At 43.7% G+C, this 17,795-nt stretch overlaps 1 protein-coding gene across 2 annotated transcripts in view; it reads right to left on the bottom strand.

Annotated features, from left to right (window-relative positions):
• Window positions 1-12,007: 12,007 nt before the first annotated feature.
• The window catches only part of LOC141273561 (solute carrier family 22 member 15-like), a 270,371-nt gene continuing 264,583 nt past the window's right edge, over window positions 12,008-17,795 (bottom strand). For both annotated transcript variants that reach the window (XM_073685577.1, XM_073685576.1), the window contains one exon: window positions 12,008-16,482. In XM_073685577.1, coding sequence (XP_073541678.1) covers window positions 16,456-16,482 — 27 coding nt within the window. In that variant the 3' untranslated portion in view covers window positions 12,008-16,455. The remainder of the gene's footprint in view (window positions 16,483-17,795) is intronic.

Below are 17,795 nucleotides of genomic sequence, written 5' to 3'. Positions count from 1 at the left end.
AAGTTCTATGACTCCCGTTAAAACAAAGCTTCAGGTGATAAATGATGGATAAGGTAGTGGCAAAGGAGAAAGAGCAGGAGGAACAGGGACCATTCACATCAATATCAGGCCAGTCAACCAGATATGTCTTGTAGGATATGTTTCTGTAACAAAAGGAGCGGTTCGGCTACACAGTTATAGGGCATACAGTGAGTGCAATGCCTACCAAAAATTTCGAGGCACTCCAATGCCCCTTGGAAATGACATGGAGGTCAGAGGGCGTTAACTAAACCTTTTTTTCCATTTATAGCAACTGGGTCTCCTGTGCACTGTTGGCCTAAGCAGTGAATGGAATGCTTTCCAAAAATTATGAGGTACTGCAATGCCCCTTACAAGAGCCATGAGTGGCACCCCAGGGGTCTGGTCACCACAGTAATAGAGATTACGTCGGAGAGCAAGTGGGAGGTTTCCAGGTCAGGATCCCTTAAACATGCAACATCCTCCTGCCCCATTCCTGGGAGGGGAGAATTCTGCCCTTATAAACTGGATCTGGGGTGGGGTTGAGTGAGTCAGAGAACAGAGAACAGTCAGAGTCAGAGTGAGAGCAAGGGAAAGTAACAGCAAGGAGCTCTGTAGGAGCTAGGAGCTAAAGACGAGGGGCTGGAAGCTGAGCAGAGCTCGCCCTGGCAGAAGACAATAGGAACCGGACACAGGAGTCCGAAGCTGTGAGGACTTATATATCCAGCAGCAGAAACCAGCCGGCAGAGGATTTCAGGTCCTCTGGCCATAGAAGCCCGGAGGCTCAGTCACAAGCAAGGGACCAGCACCGCCGTCGTGGAGCGGAGGCTAACAGAAGGCCCCAAGTCACCAGCCATACGGGTGAGCACTACACGGTACACTTAGGGACGTGGGCTACTTCTACCCGCTTACAGCAAGGTAGCCAGGAAGAGTGCAGACAGACGGGGAGGCCTACAACTCCACCTGGCCAGGGGAACTCCTGCTTGCTCACAGACTGACCAGGCCTCTTATGCTAGCCAGTACTCCTGGGAGGGTCTACCTTATAATCATCAGTAAAGACCCTGAACTGCACTGCAAAGACTCTGAGTCATTCCTGCTGCGCTCGTGCACCATCACCCCCATCATCCACACTCACTGCCCTGAGGCTATACTCCTCCCGAGGGGAGTTATCCCATTTTATGCTGCGCACACAACACCAGCCTCAGCGGTCTGCCTCGCAGCGGTGGTACTCCCTGACCGCAATCCACGGGTGGCGCAGTCGGACAATTAACCTCAAAACCTAAGAAAGATTGCCACTGGTTTGACCAGCCTGAGCCACGGGACCGGGTCACCGCCACGGAGACTACAGACCCCAGAGACCCGGCACCGGGTATCCCACACACGTGCACACAAGGCCCAGGGGGTGCGTCACATGCAGTACAGCATATTACAAACATAAGTCCCATTATTAGGGAGTGGGTGTCCCATAGTATTTGCTTATGCCTTGCAAGCAAAAGCTGCCAAAAATTAGGACGGAGCAACTTGAAATGCCCCTTACAAGAGCCATGCAGTACAGCATATTACAAACATAAGTCCCATTATTGGGGAGTGGGTCTCCCATAGTATTTGCTTATGCTTTCCCAGCAAAAGCTGCCAAAAATTAGGACGGAGCAACTTGCAATGCCCCTTACAAGAGCCATGCAGTACAGCATATTGCAAACATAAGTCCCATTATTGGGGAGTGGGTCTCCCATAGTATTTGCTTATGCTTTCCCAGCAAAAGCTGCCAAAAATTAGGACGGAGCAACTTGCAATGCCCCTTACAAGAGCCATGCAGTACAGCATATTACAAACATAAGTCCCATTATTGGGGAGTGGGTCTCCCATAGTATTTGCTTATGGTTTCCCAGCAAAAGCTGCCAAAAATAAGGAAGGAGCAACTTGCAATGCCCCTTACAAGAGCCATGCAGTACAGCATATTACAAACATAAGTCCCATTATTGGGGAGTGGGTCTCCCATAGTATTTGCTTATGCTTTCCCAGCAAAAGCTGCCAAAAATTAGGACGGAGCAACTTGCAATGCCCCTTACAAGAGCCATGCAGTACAGCATATTACAAACATAAGTCCCATTATTGGGGAGTGGGTCTCCCATAGTATTTGCTTATGGTTTCCCAGCAAAAGCTGCCAAAAATAAGGAAGGAGCAACTTGCAATGCCCCTTACAAGAGCCATGCAGTACAGCATATTACAAACATAAGTCCCATTATTGGGGAGTGGGTCTCCCATAGTATTTGCTTATGCTTTCCCAGCAAAAGCTGCCAAAAATAAGGACGGAGCAACTTGCAATGCCCCTTACAAGAGCCATGCAGTACAGCATATTACAAACATAAGTCCCATTATTGGGGAGTGGGTCTCCCATAGTATTTGCTTATGCTTTCCCAGCAAAAGCTGCCAAAAATTAGGACGGAGCAACTTGCAATGCCCCTTACAAGAGCCATGCAGTACAGCATATTACAAACATAAGTCCCATTATTGGGGAGTGGGTCTCCCATAGTATTTGCTTATGCTTTCCTAGCAAAAGCTGCCAAAAATTAGGACGGAGCAACTTGCAATGCCCCTTACAAGAGCCATGCAGTACAGCATATTACAAACATAAGTCCCATTATTGGGGAGTGGGTCTCCCATAGTATTTGCTTATGCTTTCCCAGAAAAGCTGCCAAAAATTAGGATGGAGCAACTTGCAATGCCCCTTACAAGAGCCATGCAGTACAGCATATTACAAACATAAGTCCCATTATTGGGGAGTGGGTCTCCCATAGTATTTGCTTATGCTTTCCCAGCAAAAGCTGCCAAAAATTAGGACGGAGCAACTTGCAATGCCCCTTACAAGAGCCATGCAGTACAGCATATTACAAACATAAGTCCCATTATTGGGGAGTGGGTCTCCCATAGTATTTGCTTATGCTTTCCCAGCAAAAGCTGCCAAAAATTAGGACGGAGCAACTTGCAATGCCCCTTACAAGAGCCATGCAGTAGAGCATATTACAAACATAAGTCCCATTATTGGGGCGTGGGTCTCCCATAGTATTTGCTTATGCTTTCCCAGCAAAAGCTGCCAAAAATTAGGACGGAGCAACTTGCAATGCCCCTTACAAGAGCCATGCAGTACAGCATATTACAAACATAAGTCCCATTATAGGGGAGTGGGTGTCCCATGGTATTTGCTTATGCTTTCCCAGCAAAAGCTGCCAAAAATTAGGACGGAGGAACTTGCAATGCTGGAAGATTAAACAGCCGAAACGAGGAAGCGTATACCCATGTGTGGGTGTGAAGCGGTGCATGTGAATACACCTCCCGAAATAACACAGTGAATTTGACTTTATGTTACTCTGCTGTCATTTGGTGGTGATGAGAAGTCTGGCCCAATCCAGCCCTTGTTCATTTTGATAAGGGTCAGCTTGTCAGCATTGTCAGTTGACAGGCGAGTGCGCTTATCAGTTATAATTCCCCCAGCGGCACTAAAAACACGCTCCGATAACACGCTAGCGGCAGGGCAGGCCAGGACCTCCAAGGCGTACAGAGCGAGTTCATTCCAAGTGTCCAGCTTGGATACCCAATAATTAAAAGGCACAGAGGAATCACGGAGGACGCTGGTACGATCGGCAAGGTACTCCCTCACCATCTTTTGAAACTTTCCACTCCTTGTGAGAGTACCCCGCGCCTCAGGGCCTGTAAGCTGGGCGGGTGTCAGAAAACTGTCCCGAACGTTGACAGTGTTCCCCTGCCTCTGCTGGATTGGAGTTGCATCTCTCTCGCCTGTACGCCTTGGTTGGGCAACGAACTGTGACCTCTGCCGCTAGCGTGTTCAGATGGGAATTTTTTTAAGAGTTCTGCAGCAAGGGCCTTCTGGTATTGCCCCATTTTTGTAGACCTCTCCGCCTCAGGAATAAGAGAGTGAAAGTTCTCCTTGTAGCGGGGGTCTACAAGTGTCACAAACCAGTAATGACTGTCACCCAACATTTTGACAACGCGAGGGTCACGGTTAAGGCAGCGTAACATAAAGCCAGCCATGCGTGCCAGACTGGTAACGGGCAAGATTTCCGTGTCCTCACCAAGATGACGACTGACCATGCTCTCCTCCTCCTCCTCCTCTTTCTCCTCCCCCCTGTCCTCAGGCCACCCACGCTGAACCGACGGTATGACACTTGTACAGGTACTACCGTCTACAACACATGATAGCAGCTCCTGTTCTTCCTCCTCCTCTCCCTCATTGTCCCCCAATGCACGTTGGGATGAGATGAGGCTGGGCTGTGTGTAATCGCCCGCTACGGCTTCTTGATCCATCTCATCATACTCTGGCTGCAATGCCTCCTCTTTAATTCTCTGCAGAGAGCGTTGCAAAACACAGACAAGTGGGATGCTGACACTAATGATGGCGTCATCGCCACTCATCATCTTGGTGGCCTCCTCAAAGTTTGTCAGGATGGTACATATGTCAGACATCCAGGTCCACTCCTGAGGTCTTATGTGTGGAGTCTGACCTGAATATCGACGGCCTTGTTGCAGCTGGTACTCCACAACTGCTCTCTTCTGCTCACAAATCCTTTGCAACATGTGGAGGGTAGAGTTCCAACGTGTGGGGACATCACACACCAGTCGGTGTGCCGGAAGCTGCAAACGCTGCTGCAACACAGCAAGGGCGGCGGAAGCTGTAGCCGACTTGCGAAAATGAGCTGACAGGCGGCGTACTTTCACGAGCAGATCTGGCAACTCGGGGTACGATTTAAGAAACCGCTGAACCACGAGGTTAAGCACATGAGCCAGGCATGGTACGTGTGTGATCTCACCTCGCCTCAGAGCCGCCACCAGGTTACGGCCATTGTCACACACGACCATGCCGGGATGTAGGTTCAGCGGTCTCAGCCACAGATCTGCCTGCTCTTTCACAGCTGTCCACAACTCACAAGCAGTGTGAGGTTTATCACCTAAGCTTATGAGTTTCAGCACAGCCTGTTGCCGCTTGGCGGAGGCAGTACTGCAATGCTTCCAGATTGTAACTGATGTGGTGATATCTGAGATGGAGGCTGAACATGAGGAGGAGGAGGAGGATGCGCAGGAGCTGTACGCTGTGGGGGCAACTCTGACTGACATAGGGCCCGCAATCCTCGGTGTGGGGAGGATGTGTTCCGTCCCAAGGTCCGACTGGGTCCCGGCTTCCACTATGTTTACCCAGTGTGCCGTCAGAGAGATGTACCGTCCCTGGCCACAAGCACTTGTCCACGTGTCCGTTGTCAGGTGGACTCTCCCAGTAACTGCATTGTTGAGGGCACGGCAGATGCTTTGGGACACGTGCTTGTGTAGTGCGGGGATGGCACACCGGGCAAAATAGTGTCGGCTGGGGACCGAGTACCGAGGGACGGCCACCGCCATAAGATTGCGGAAGGATTCCGTCTCCACCAGCCTAAAAGGCAGCATTTCCAATGCAAGCAGTCGTGAAATGTGCGAATTTAGGACTGTGGCCTGTGGGGCGTTAGCTGCGAATTTCCGCTTTCGTTCAAAGGTCTGGGATATGGACAATTGAACGCTGCGGTGGGACGTGGACGTTGATGCTGTTTCTTGAGAAACTGCCATAACAAGTGAAGACTGAGAGGAGGGGGCATCTTTACATGCAGTATGGACAGGGGATTGCCTTGCACACACAACAGGGGGTTCTATTGCATGCACAACAGTGGAAGAAGCAGTGGTGACACCCGCTGACACTGGTCGTGGACCCTGGGTTTCGCCCCACAAAGTCGGGTGCTTTACTGCCATGTGCCTGATCATGCTGGTGGTGGTCAGGCTGGTAGTTTTGTCACCCCTGCTGATGCTGGCATGGCAGGTGGAACATATGGCCTTTTTGGGGTTATCAGCAGAGTATTTAAAAAAATTCCAGACTCTGGAAGACCTACCGCTTGTACTGGCAACGTCCCTCATGCTGGTGTTACGGGGAACGGTTGCCTGCCTTCTGTCTGCGGCCACCACACTGCTTCTTCCTGCCTGTTGGGGTACTCTGCCTCCCTCCCCCTGTGTGCTGCTGGCCTCACTCTGCATGTCCTCCTTCCACGTTGGGTCAGTTACTAGATCATCCACCACCTCCTCCTCTTCCACTTGCGCACCACGATCCTCCTCCTCACTTCCTGGCAATTGTGTCTCGTCATCGTCCACCTCTTGTGACAGACTGCCAACGTCGACTTCCTGTGGCCGTGGCTGTTCAAATATTTGGGCATCGCAACATGGGATCTCCTCTTCCACCACTTCAAGCTTATCAGGCGAGGGGCCCAAATATGGAAATGGACCAGTGAACAGCTCTTCAGAGTGTCCAAGTGTGGGATCACTTGCTGTCTGACGACACTCGGCATGGTGGGAGGAAGGAGCATCAGGGTGAGGAGGAGTATGCGGTCGAGACTCACGGCTACTAAGAGTTGACCGTGTGGAAGACAGACCGGAGGTGGTGGTGCCCAGGTAACTGGAAGTATTGTCTGCTATCCAATTAATAACCTGTTCACACTGATCAGTTCTCAATACTGGTGTTGTTCTGTGCTTCCCTAGTAATTTGGTCAAGAAGTGGGAGCGAGAAGATGTGGCTGTTGGTTGTGGCACATTTTCACCTTGGCCACAGCCCCGTCCTCTGCACGAACCATCACCAGAACGTCCACTTCCACGTCCCTTGCCACGCGCCTTGCCCATTGTAAATGAAGTAAAATAGCTTACACTTGCACTATCAATGGAAAAAGGGTAATAAAGAGTAGATTAGAACCGTGGAAGAGGAAAACCACAGTTATTGTTTACTGGGGTATACCACACTTTTTTAAATAGAGATATTTGCGGCTGAACAGTGAGCGACACACTCAAACTGCTTTTTTTTAGATACCAAAGGCCCAAAACTGGATAGTACAGCGATTTGACCCGTGGAACTGTGAAACCACACTGGGATGTCGGGCCTACACAAGACTATTTTCAACAGATATATTTTTGTGTCACAACAGTCAGGAGACACTACTGTTTTTCTTTATGGAAAAAACTACCAAAACCTGAATAATAGAGATTTTTTTACCGTGGAACAGCAAAACCACAGTTATAATTTACTGGTGTATACCAGGCTTTTTAAAATATATATATATTTGCGGCTGAACAGTGAGCGACACACTCAAACTGTTTTTTTTAGATACAAATGGCCCAAAAGTGGATAATACAGAGGTTTGTACCGTGGAACTGCAAAACCACACTTGTATTTCTCGGGCCTACACCAGACTATTTTCAACAGATATATTTGTGTCTGAAAAATCAGGGAGACACTATTTTTTTTTTTTTTTTACAGCAAAAAATGCAAAAAGCAGGATAATAGAGATTTTTTACCGTGGAACAGCAAAAGCACACTTCTGTCTCTCTGGCCTACACCAGACTATTTTCAACAGATATATTTGTGTCTGAAAAATCAAGGAGCCATTTATTATTTTTATACAGCAAAAAATGCCAAAAACAGGATAATAGAGATGTTTTACCGTGGAACATCAAAACCACAGTAATAATTTACTGGTATACCAGGCTTTTTAAAATATATATATATTTGCGGCTGAACAGTGAGCGACACACTCAAACTGTTTTTTTTTAGATACAAATGGCCCATAGAACTGCAAAACCACACTTCTATTTCTCTGGCCTACACCAGACTATTTTCAACAGATATATTTGTGTCTGAAAAATCAGAGGCACACTTTTTTTTTTTTTTGGGGGGGGGGGCGGCACCAAAAGGTTAATAAGATGGGTATTTGTACATTGTGAAGGAGGAAAAAAAAAGAGGATTTAGATAAAAAAAAAGGATTTTTCCTGGCCCCCGGGACCTGGAGCTAAGTCCAGCAATTTCAGCAACAGGAGCAGCACGCAGGACTGTAATGCAGCGTTTGCTGGTATAACCACTGCGTCTCCTATACAGCCTGCCTGCCTGCCTGATATACCTGGGATGGATATTAGTCCTGAGAAGGACTGTTTGTTTGATCTGGCAGCCTTTACAGACCCTACACTAACTATTTTGCAGGATATATCTCTCCCTAAATCAGCAGCGCTCTCCCTACACTGTCTGATCTGGAGCGACTGTGTCCAAGATGGCGGCGCCCGGTTTTAAATACTCGAGGTGACGCTGTGCGGCCAGCCAATCACTGTAATGCCCACAAACAACATGGCTGCGGCATTACAGTGACTGGCTGGCAATCCCTGCATGTTCATTGGCTCTGTAAAGAGCGCCAAACATGCAGGGCGGAGACCCGAGCTCCCGCCCGAGTAACCCGGAAATGCTCGGTGCTCGCCGAACATCCCGAGTAGCGTGATGCTCAGGCGAGTACCGAGCTGTGTCGAGCATGTTCGCTCAATACTAATCTCTACCAACCAGAAGTTACAGCTCTGGCAGCTGCCGGATGTAAGGACCACAGTGTCATGCACCTTTTAGTGGCTGCTCCAAGGTACTGCAGACCAGCTCCTATCCAATTGGATAATTGACTTACGCCATTTGTAAATACAATGAACTGAACAGGACTATGATATGAAGAATTATCATAAATTAAGAAAAGTTTTCATAAAACAGAATTAAAAAAAAAAATAAAATCACACAAAAGAATGTTCTTTAATAAAATATTCAGCATAAGTCAGTGACTCCTCACGTGGACATAGATTAGTCCTAGGCCGTGCTTGAAGAAAATGATTACATAAAATTCTGTCGTATGTGTGATTTGTAGTAAATATTGAGTAAAAAGATGCATATCCTAACCTATAAAGAAGTCATGCAGTATTATAACAGCAAGTAAACTGTATCGTGCCATCTCCTGTATTGTACAATCTCCTGTATTGTGCCATCGCCATCTGTATCGTGCCATCTCCTGTATTGTGCCATCGCCATCTGTATCGTGCCATCTCCTGTATTGAGCCATCGCCATCTGTATCGTGCCATCTCCTGTATTGTGCCATCGCCATCTGTATCGTGCCATCTCCTGTATTGTGCCATCGCCATCTTTATCGTGCCATCTCCTGTATTGTGCCATCGCCATCTGTATCGTGCCATCTCCTGTATTGTGCCATCGCCATCTGTATCGTGCCATCTCCTGTATTGTGCCATCGCCATCTGTTTCGTGCCATCTCCTATATTGTGCCATCGCCATCTGTATTATGCCATCTCCTGTACTGTGCCATCGCCATCTGTTTCGTGCCATCTACTGTATTGTGCCATCGCCATCTGTATTGTGCCATCTCCTGTATTGTGCCATCTCAATAGCCTAAAGGATGAATGCCGCAAGCTCAATCTTTAGAAATTACTCACCCCATGACTAATGTCCTATAGTTCAATGCTTCATAAATTAAAGAGGTGGGATATAAGTCTAACATTGGTAATTTTTTAAAAGCGTACCTCCATTTTCACAAGAACACAATGATAACGCCGGACTCACCAGTATAGTCATTCTTCTGAAATCACTCTAAGCATTTTTTGATATCCTGCATTATGGTCCATCTAAATTAATCTGTGCTGGGAGCTACACTAAAATAGGGAACATCCTGCTAGTCACTCTTAGTTACCTAAAAATCCTATGATTTTCGCTCCACATACTAAAGAGAGTAGCCTAGCAGAAGGAGAAGGATGCTGCTTAGTTCATGGTGGCCTGCAGCACAGATTTGCGCCGTCCCCGTTGCAGGTTAACAGCAAAATCCTCTAATAGAGTGTTTTTCAAAAAATGTATATGCACTAGAATTGATTTCTTGTGAAAGTGGAGGTACGCTAAAGAGGATTACATGTCCATCCCATTGGCCTGAATCACTCAATTAGATCCCCTAACATAGAACTAATTCGGATATCTCCAGATCACATTTCCCATTCCATTCTTAGGTTTACCAGACTATAAAAGCTTTGTTTTATTGCGGATATAAAACTACAATGCCGAGCTGGGAATAAGATGACAATAGGTAGTATAAGGGTCTAGGAGAGATGTGTAGCATGACAGGAAAACGGATTAGCGATAAATAGGCAGCGCTTCCCTGGATGATATGTTTTCTCATAAATATGAAAATATTCTGTGTCCTTCCTACAAAACCTCTGATGACAGAACACTGGATTAGCACAACGGTTTTATTACTTTGGAAACATCAATATATCTTTTTGTCCAATAGCACAAGAATGCCTTTTCTATCCATCTAAAATACATAAAAACAACACTTTACATGGGGTGTTGTAGTGGGGAACACATTCAGAGCATTACTGTTGGCACAAATCATTTCACATGTGAAACAAATCTATGCTTTATTAAAAAGAATAATACATGGAAGCCATCCATAAGGAGCAAGAATTGCAACATTGTGGCTGCTGAGCAGATGCAGCATGGGCATGAGGCCCCTGCCAGGTATTGATTACAGCAGACTGGCGGGGGATGCGGCACTGAGTATGGAGGAGCAGCACCAGACAGGTAGGTGAAATTTAATAAAGGATACTCGTCTCCCTCAGCTAACGAAAAAGAGGTTATCAAATTGTGTGATACTGCTAGGATGTGTCATGGTTTCTTACTGTGGATGTAAATTCTGGTACTGCTGGTCTTGGGAAAAAAAAAAAGATTGAAAAAACAAAAGACCCTTTGACTTTACTGCACAGTGCCAGTCCTGAGTATCAACTGCGCAGTGCAAGTCCTGAGTACCAGCTGCACAGGGAACTGAATGGGACTGTGTTGTATTTCCCTGCACTAATTTTTCTAAGGAATGATAAAGGTCTCTGAAGACCCAGCAATATGCCATCTCTTAATTTGTGGGAAACCACCTTGGGCCAAACATTATTTACACAACCAATTTAGTGCATGAACAAAGTGGAAATGGAATGGAAAATGAATTAAAGATTTTAAGCCATGGTGACCCTTAACCTAAAATGCTCCTGAGAACATTTAGTGATGAATTTAGAGAGGTGGTGTAGTGAAATGGATGAACAAGTCATCCGCTATTTTATGATCCCATGCTTTTTTTGTATACCATTGCGCATACACAGCTTATAACACTAAGGCCAGTGTTACATATCCATAGATTGTAGTCTTAATACAGACAGTGACATACAAACTAGCCAAAAGGGTCTCCTGACCCGGAACTCAAGAGCCCTATGGCCTGCATACATCTGCATCCACCTCTTACCCAGCTCTACCACACCACAAATGTCCTTGATGAAGACCATTGTTCGTCGAAACGTTGGACCTTTCTGTGCCTGATCAAAATAAAGTATTCGCTTATTGCATTAGGATCTTCTCTCTCTCTATCATAATTTTGGTGCTGAGGTTTCTGTCTGCACAGAACTTAACAGCTTCATAGGTATATATGTGTCTGAGTCAGCAGATTCACTTTCTCTCGTAGTCATTAGACCTTAGGTAGTGTTCACACAGTCAAAACAGTTTTGGTCAAAACATGTGCAGATTTTATTGCTTTCCTCAGCTTGCACAGCACAAAACAAACTCAAACATAAATCCTTATCCTAGTCCAGGCCCTAACTAAACAGAACAGACCCTGACTACTCATACACGGGTGAGCTAGCCTCAGCTCGGTCAAATAAAACGGCTATTGATTATAGCAACCATTAATACTTGCGTTTCTCTGCAGACGACCTGTACAGTCTCTTCTCAGAGAGATTCTGGCCTGGCTCTCTCTTCAGCTTCAAGACACATCCAGTTTGGTTAGTTTCTCTGAGCTGACTGACTAAAGAGAACAGCTGGCCTAGTTATATACAGAGCTAGCCAGGAAATCTAAATCAGAACCTGTAGAGCTAGGATTTAACTTCAAGCTATCTGGCTTTTCTACACTACCTACATCTTTTTTTTTAAAGTGCTTTAGTCTTTTAAAATTTTGTGCATGCGCTTTTCTGACAATTTGAAGACATAAGTTTATAGTTTAACCTAGGAAGAATACAGAATAAATGCCACACCTAGTATGATGTGCTGTAAGAAAAAAAAAGGCAATGAATACACAAATGCCACAAGCCAAGAGATTAAGTACATAGATTTTATTTTATTTTACATTTATTTTTTTGCAGTTTTTCATTTTTACAAAAACAGAGCAATAAAAACAAGAGATATGAAACAATCATCATGTAAAGAATGACTATTAGTTTGCATTATAGAACATTGTATGGTATTAAGGAATATGTTTTAAAGGGGTTTAAACCTAAATTAACAACATTGTAATTAAATCTATTTAAGGTTGCATTCACACATCATTGCGTCACAGTCCAGCATCAGATCTGCGACCAGAACTCAACAGCATCATAGGCATTTATGAGGCAGCCAAGATTGGATCAGGAAACCCGCAGATGGTTTGTGCGTCGCACTCCATACTCAGACCGCAATACACAAATGGGTTAATTAATCAACTTACTAATATGACAGACTTTTGGAAGATGCCCCAAATTTCAGCTACAAGCAGTTTTTCCCTTCCAGTTTGTGTCTGACACAGAACAACCTTTCAGTGTCAGCATGTGAAAATTGCTGTATGAAGGGCGCTAGCTTCTCATTATAATTGCTAAGCCAGCCCCCTTCTCTAGACTGGAGATGTTCCGACAGAGAGGGGGGCTGACTTAGATAAAGACTGACTGCTCAATTCTTTAGCTTTCATACACAGCTTCACATGCCGTCACAAACTGGAAGAGATTCTGCCAGAACTATATTATAAATAGCCTTAAATAAAAGTATTAAAAATGTGCTACATTTTTCAAAATAAAGGCATTTTCTAAACCCTATACTGCATCCATCTATTCAAAGACATAGCAGTTATAGGCACCAGATCACAAAATTAGAACATTTCTTGTGGTCAATAAATTGAAGTAACAGTGACCCAAAGGAAAGCTTCTTCAAACTTTTTTGTCCCAAAGAATCCTATCTGTAGTAAGTTACAAAAACACCACTAAAAGAAGGACTACAATGTTTTCTGTAAATCTCAGAAAATATAAGTCAAATATGGAAACATTTGGAAGAAAGATTAGAAAAAAATAAACCCACTACCTCTCTACCTTTTGTTGACTTAGGGAAGTCTTCAAGCCACACATTGAGGAGTATGTGGTGGAGCTTGACCACTGGGAAGGGTCAATGAAAGGCAAAAATTACTCTAGTGATGATTTTTATGGTTTTAAATGGAAACCAAACTAACAACTAAAGAATACCAAGAAAACATATGGTCTGTTTCGCTTACATCAAACAACAAGAATGTTTATTCTGTGCTGTATTCCCAATAACATCTGGTATCCTTGAAAGCCGAGCTTGAAAATGAATTGTTAATATGTTGCTTTAATTATTGCATACCACACAAGTAGCATTTATCAGAAAATAATATTTTTAATCCTACAAATGCCCAGAGTGCATGGAGAATGCGTATGCACGAGTGTCTTCAAAATACAAATATGTCTGGGTAAACAACATCTTCCCTTACCAATACTCCCAGCCTGTGGCTGCATTTACATGAGAAAGGCTTACAGGCAATCAATAACTATACAGAAGGTAATGACCAATTTCCCAGTTTTAGGTTAAATATATGCAACATTGTGCTATTCCTGAAATAAGTCGCTTCAGGTTAGTTTGTGCAAATGTAATACATCATCAGCATTTGTAACAAAATACCTATGTAAAGGGATGACAAATGATCAACTTATCACAGTAATCCAAAGATAAAACCAATGTCATAACTGGCCCGTTGCCTCAACCATGCCCAATTACCCTAATGAAAAACATTTTTATCAATTTTTCTTGTCTCATTTACTCCAACTGATTCTCATTATGAACCCTCATTATTGTTTGCAATGGACCAATGTGTGTAAATCGAATGTAAATTCTCGGTGTAATGGGCCTTAGGATATTCCATAAGAAGAACTGGTGACTATGACTAAAGCTCTTTATTGCCCTAATGAAATAAGAAAAGTGAACGCTTAGCACTCATCATAGAGTGCTGCAGCTATAGATCAGTGTATCACCATCCATTTATTAAAGAACCTCACTATCTATTCAGTATTACCTTATCTTTTTTTAGTAATTTCGCAGTAACAATAATTAGCAAGTCTTCTCTCTATGGGAGATCTTCAAGAAATGACTAGTTGAGGATCTAGGACTAGTTTGATAAACACTGATATAGAGTGTAAAGAGGTAGCAATCTCACTAGGGTCCCTTTTGCGTGCATGAGAAAGGCTTACAGGCAAATCAATAACTTTACAGAAGGTAATGACCAATTTCCCAGTTGTAAGTAAAATATATCCAACATTGGGGTACTTATAATATAAGTTGCTTATTGGAGTTGTCCATTACTAGGACAACCCCTTCTTGATCTAAATGTTTGGCCCTAATAAAATAAAAAAAAGCTTATAGTTACCTCCCATGCTGGCGCCATTCCAGTGTTCCCAGGGCTCTTGTGCAGTTGCTGTGACACGCGACCCCGGCGCCCAATCAGCGCTGGCGTCACTGTCCCCGCCTTCGTACGAATTGAACATGAAGAGGAAGTCAGGGCCGCGGCTGTTCTCTCAGTTCCTCTTCATGTTCAATTCGTATGAAGGTGGGGACAGTGACGCCAGCGCTGATTGGCCAAAGGCTTATGTGTCATAACAACCGCACAAGAGCCCCGGAACCGGGAGTGCCAACACCACCGGAACGGCACCGGCACAGGAGGGGAGTATAAGCTTTTTTATTATATCAGGGCCAAACATAAGGAATGAGAAGGGATTGCTCAAGTAGTGGACAAGTTCTTTAAGCTGGGTGGGTTTGTGTAAATGTAATACATCATCTGTAACAAAAGAGATCACAAATTTTTAACTTATCACAGTAATGCAAATATAAAAATAATGTCATGTAACTGGTCCGTTGCTTTAGTCATGAAATTGCTTTCATTTGGATTCTTTAAATTATTAAATGATTTCATATAGCATGAAGAGTACGTTGATGACTGGCACATATATAGGATCAAGGAGCTTTAAAGGCATGTAAGCTACAACAGAAGACAATATCTTAATGGACAGTTTCGATAGAAAAAGATTATAGTCACTCTACTGTTATCATCATTGGTGAATGCAGAATGGTCAACCTTTAGGAGCAGAAATACTTCACTGGTTGACCAATATTGAACACCTGCAGAGAGTAGCCCTTTCACAGCTACTAGCCCAACTACACAGCCTGTAAGCTCCAGGCCTCCTTCTATCACAGACAAAAGGCAATGTTTTCTAAGTAAGTCTGTAGTAGAGATGAGCGGATTGACTCGTGAGACTCTGGCCCAGTGTCCAGGTCAGTGGTACCTGGTGACTAGACAGGAGGCCTGTGAATCTTTTTACATTCCAGCATTAAGTTGCAAAAATAACATTGCACCTGCCCTGATAAATCAACTGCTACGCTGGGGACGTACCACTAACCTGAAAACTGGACCAGGAGTCTCAAGCATCAATCAGCTCATCTCTAGTATAAGTTTTTTTGGGGTCTTTATGTGCCAAAACAGTACGTGAATCACTGACTTTAGTGAATTCTCTTTTAACAATTAAATTTTCCCCTAGCTTAAAAGTTGAAAGAAAATGGTAAAATTAACATAAAAAAGATACTACCTATTACGCCGCAGAAACGTTTAGCCATGGATAGGCTATATCCTCCATCACAACAACAGTATTCATAAAACAGTAATTCTATAATATATGAAGAATTATAGTAAGAAAACACTATGATTGAAAAACAATTCTGCTCAAATGTAAAATACAGGAGAATATATTACTGGTTAACTTTCCATCCACTGTGAATAATATTTTCAATATAAGACGATTTAAATTTTGAGTGTGTACATTCAGCTGGAAAAAAAATGCATAAGAAATTTTATGATGTTTTTTAGAAGAAGTTGTAAAACAATAACATGACCATAACCTGAAACCGCAAAGAACAAATAGAAAATTTCCGATCTTGATTTATAAAAGACACTTGAAAACAGCATCAACATATTTTACCAGAAAACACAGTAAGGCAATGCCCAAGTCTTGAAACAAAGTTTTAAAAGTACATTTGGTCCATAGAAAAAATAGCCACATCATTCATAACAGAGATAAGGCATTATTTCCACTTTGCAAAGTATTTCCATTAAAGGTGCTCATAACCCAGAAGAAGGTGCGCTTCTTACCAAAACGGAAATATAAAATACCCGGATACAAAACTTTATGTACAATCACATCTCAGTACATTTTTGTGTGTGTACAGCTGAATCTCAGATTCTTAACATAAGATATAAAATAAACAGTATTATAACATAACAGGCAAATAAAATATATAACAGGTAAAAGGAAAAGAAATGAATGGAAAACCAATAGAACATGGAATATGGTTCCATATTGTAATATCTATAATGTCCCACTTTTAATCCCAGAATTGCCAATAACTTGATGTCCAGATCAGATGTGCCACAGTAAAAGGTTCAATGGAGTCCTGTACAAGGTCAGGTGTCATCTCCCTTTTCTTTGGCCTGCAAAAGAAAACCAACAATCTTTAGAAACCTCTTGAGAAAACCAAATAAGAGATGAATAGCTGTAGACATTATTGAGACAGAGACTATAGGAAGTGGAAGTAGGTGCTAAAAGTGAAAGACCCCTTTTACATATCATTTTTTTTCTTTTTTTTTTTCAAAATAAGTTCAAAATTGTATGTTCAGTTTTAATTTTATATGTTGGTTTGTGTGAGCTTAGATTTAACTTTGTATGACATTATTCATTGGTATATATTATCATTTTTTCACTTTTTGGTTGTGAATGGAAAAAAAATCCCATCATTGCTTGTCCACATTTTACACATTGCGCAGTTCGCTATGCAGTATAATTAATTAGTTGCCTTGATTCTATAGGTCAGATAATACCCGCACCATCATCGCACCATACACGTACAGTCGGGACCAAATGTTTTGAGACTGAGACACATTTTGTTTTTCACAAAATTTGCAGCTTCAGTGTTTTTAGATACTTTAGTCAGATGTTTCTATCGTTACTGAAGTACAATATAATTATAAGCATTTCATACGTTTTTGTACTTTTATTGCATCAAGTTTATGCAAAGACTCAATAATTACAGCGTTGACAATTATTTATCAAGACTTCTGCAGTTCTCCCTGGCAGCTGGAAATCACCTTCTGGAATAAATCCTGACTGATGACAACCCATTTGTAACGTCTGCCTGAGGCCACAGGCTCAAAAGGCTGCCTCGGACAGACTTGGCACAAACCACTCCATCTGGCAGACTCCAGAGAAATCCCAATACCCTTTAACCCCTGTACAGGGATCTGGTTTTACAATAGGACCCAGTGAAATGCTTCCATTGAAGGACTCCCATCCAGAGGGAGGCAGGAATGTTCGCCAAGCAGGGTCAGAGCTGAGAGGTCACGTCAATGACAAAATCAGGATTCATAAGAATAGTCAGAAACAAGCCGGGGATCAAAATAGGAATACACTAAACCAAACAGGGGCAGCAGACACACGCCTAGCCAGTGAAACACTAAGCTATATCTGGCAGCTTCCAGCAGCAAGCTGGAAACCTTAGTAGGGTGCGGTGCTCTCCAATTGGCTGGAGCAGGAAGCGGATACCTTCAGCTGGAAGCACACACCCATACTGCCAAACTGACAGCAATACAGGTCCCGGACACTCTAACCTTAGTGGCTGGCTATAGCCCACCATCCAGAGCTTCTGGTTCTGACATTTCTATCACCAGCGCCGCCCGCAGAGTGAATACGGCAGTGCCTGGTGGCAGTAGCAGAAGCCGCAGGAGCAGGTTCTGGTGGAGATATGACA

The sequence above is a fragment of the Phyllobates terribilis genome, unplaced genomic scaffold (genome assembly GCF_046119375.1).
Source record: "Phyllobates terribilis strain yellow unplaced genomic scaffold, ASM4611937v1 Scaffold_5__5_contigs__length_657084704, whole genome shotgun sequence".
NCBI classification, from domain to species: Eukaryota; Metazoa; Chordata; class Amphibia; order Anura; family Dendrobatidae; genus Phyllobates; species Phyllobates terribilis.
Note: the sequence above shows the minus strand (reverse complement) of the source record. Positions and strands in the feature narration are given on the sequence as shown.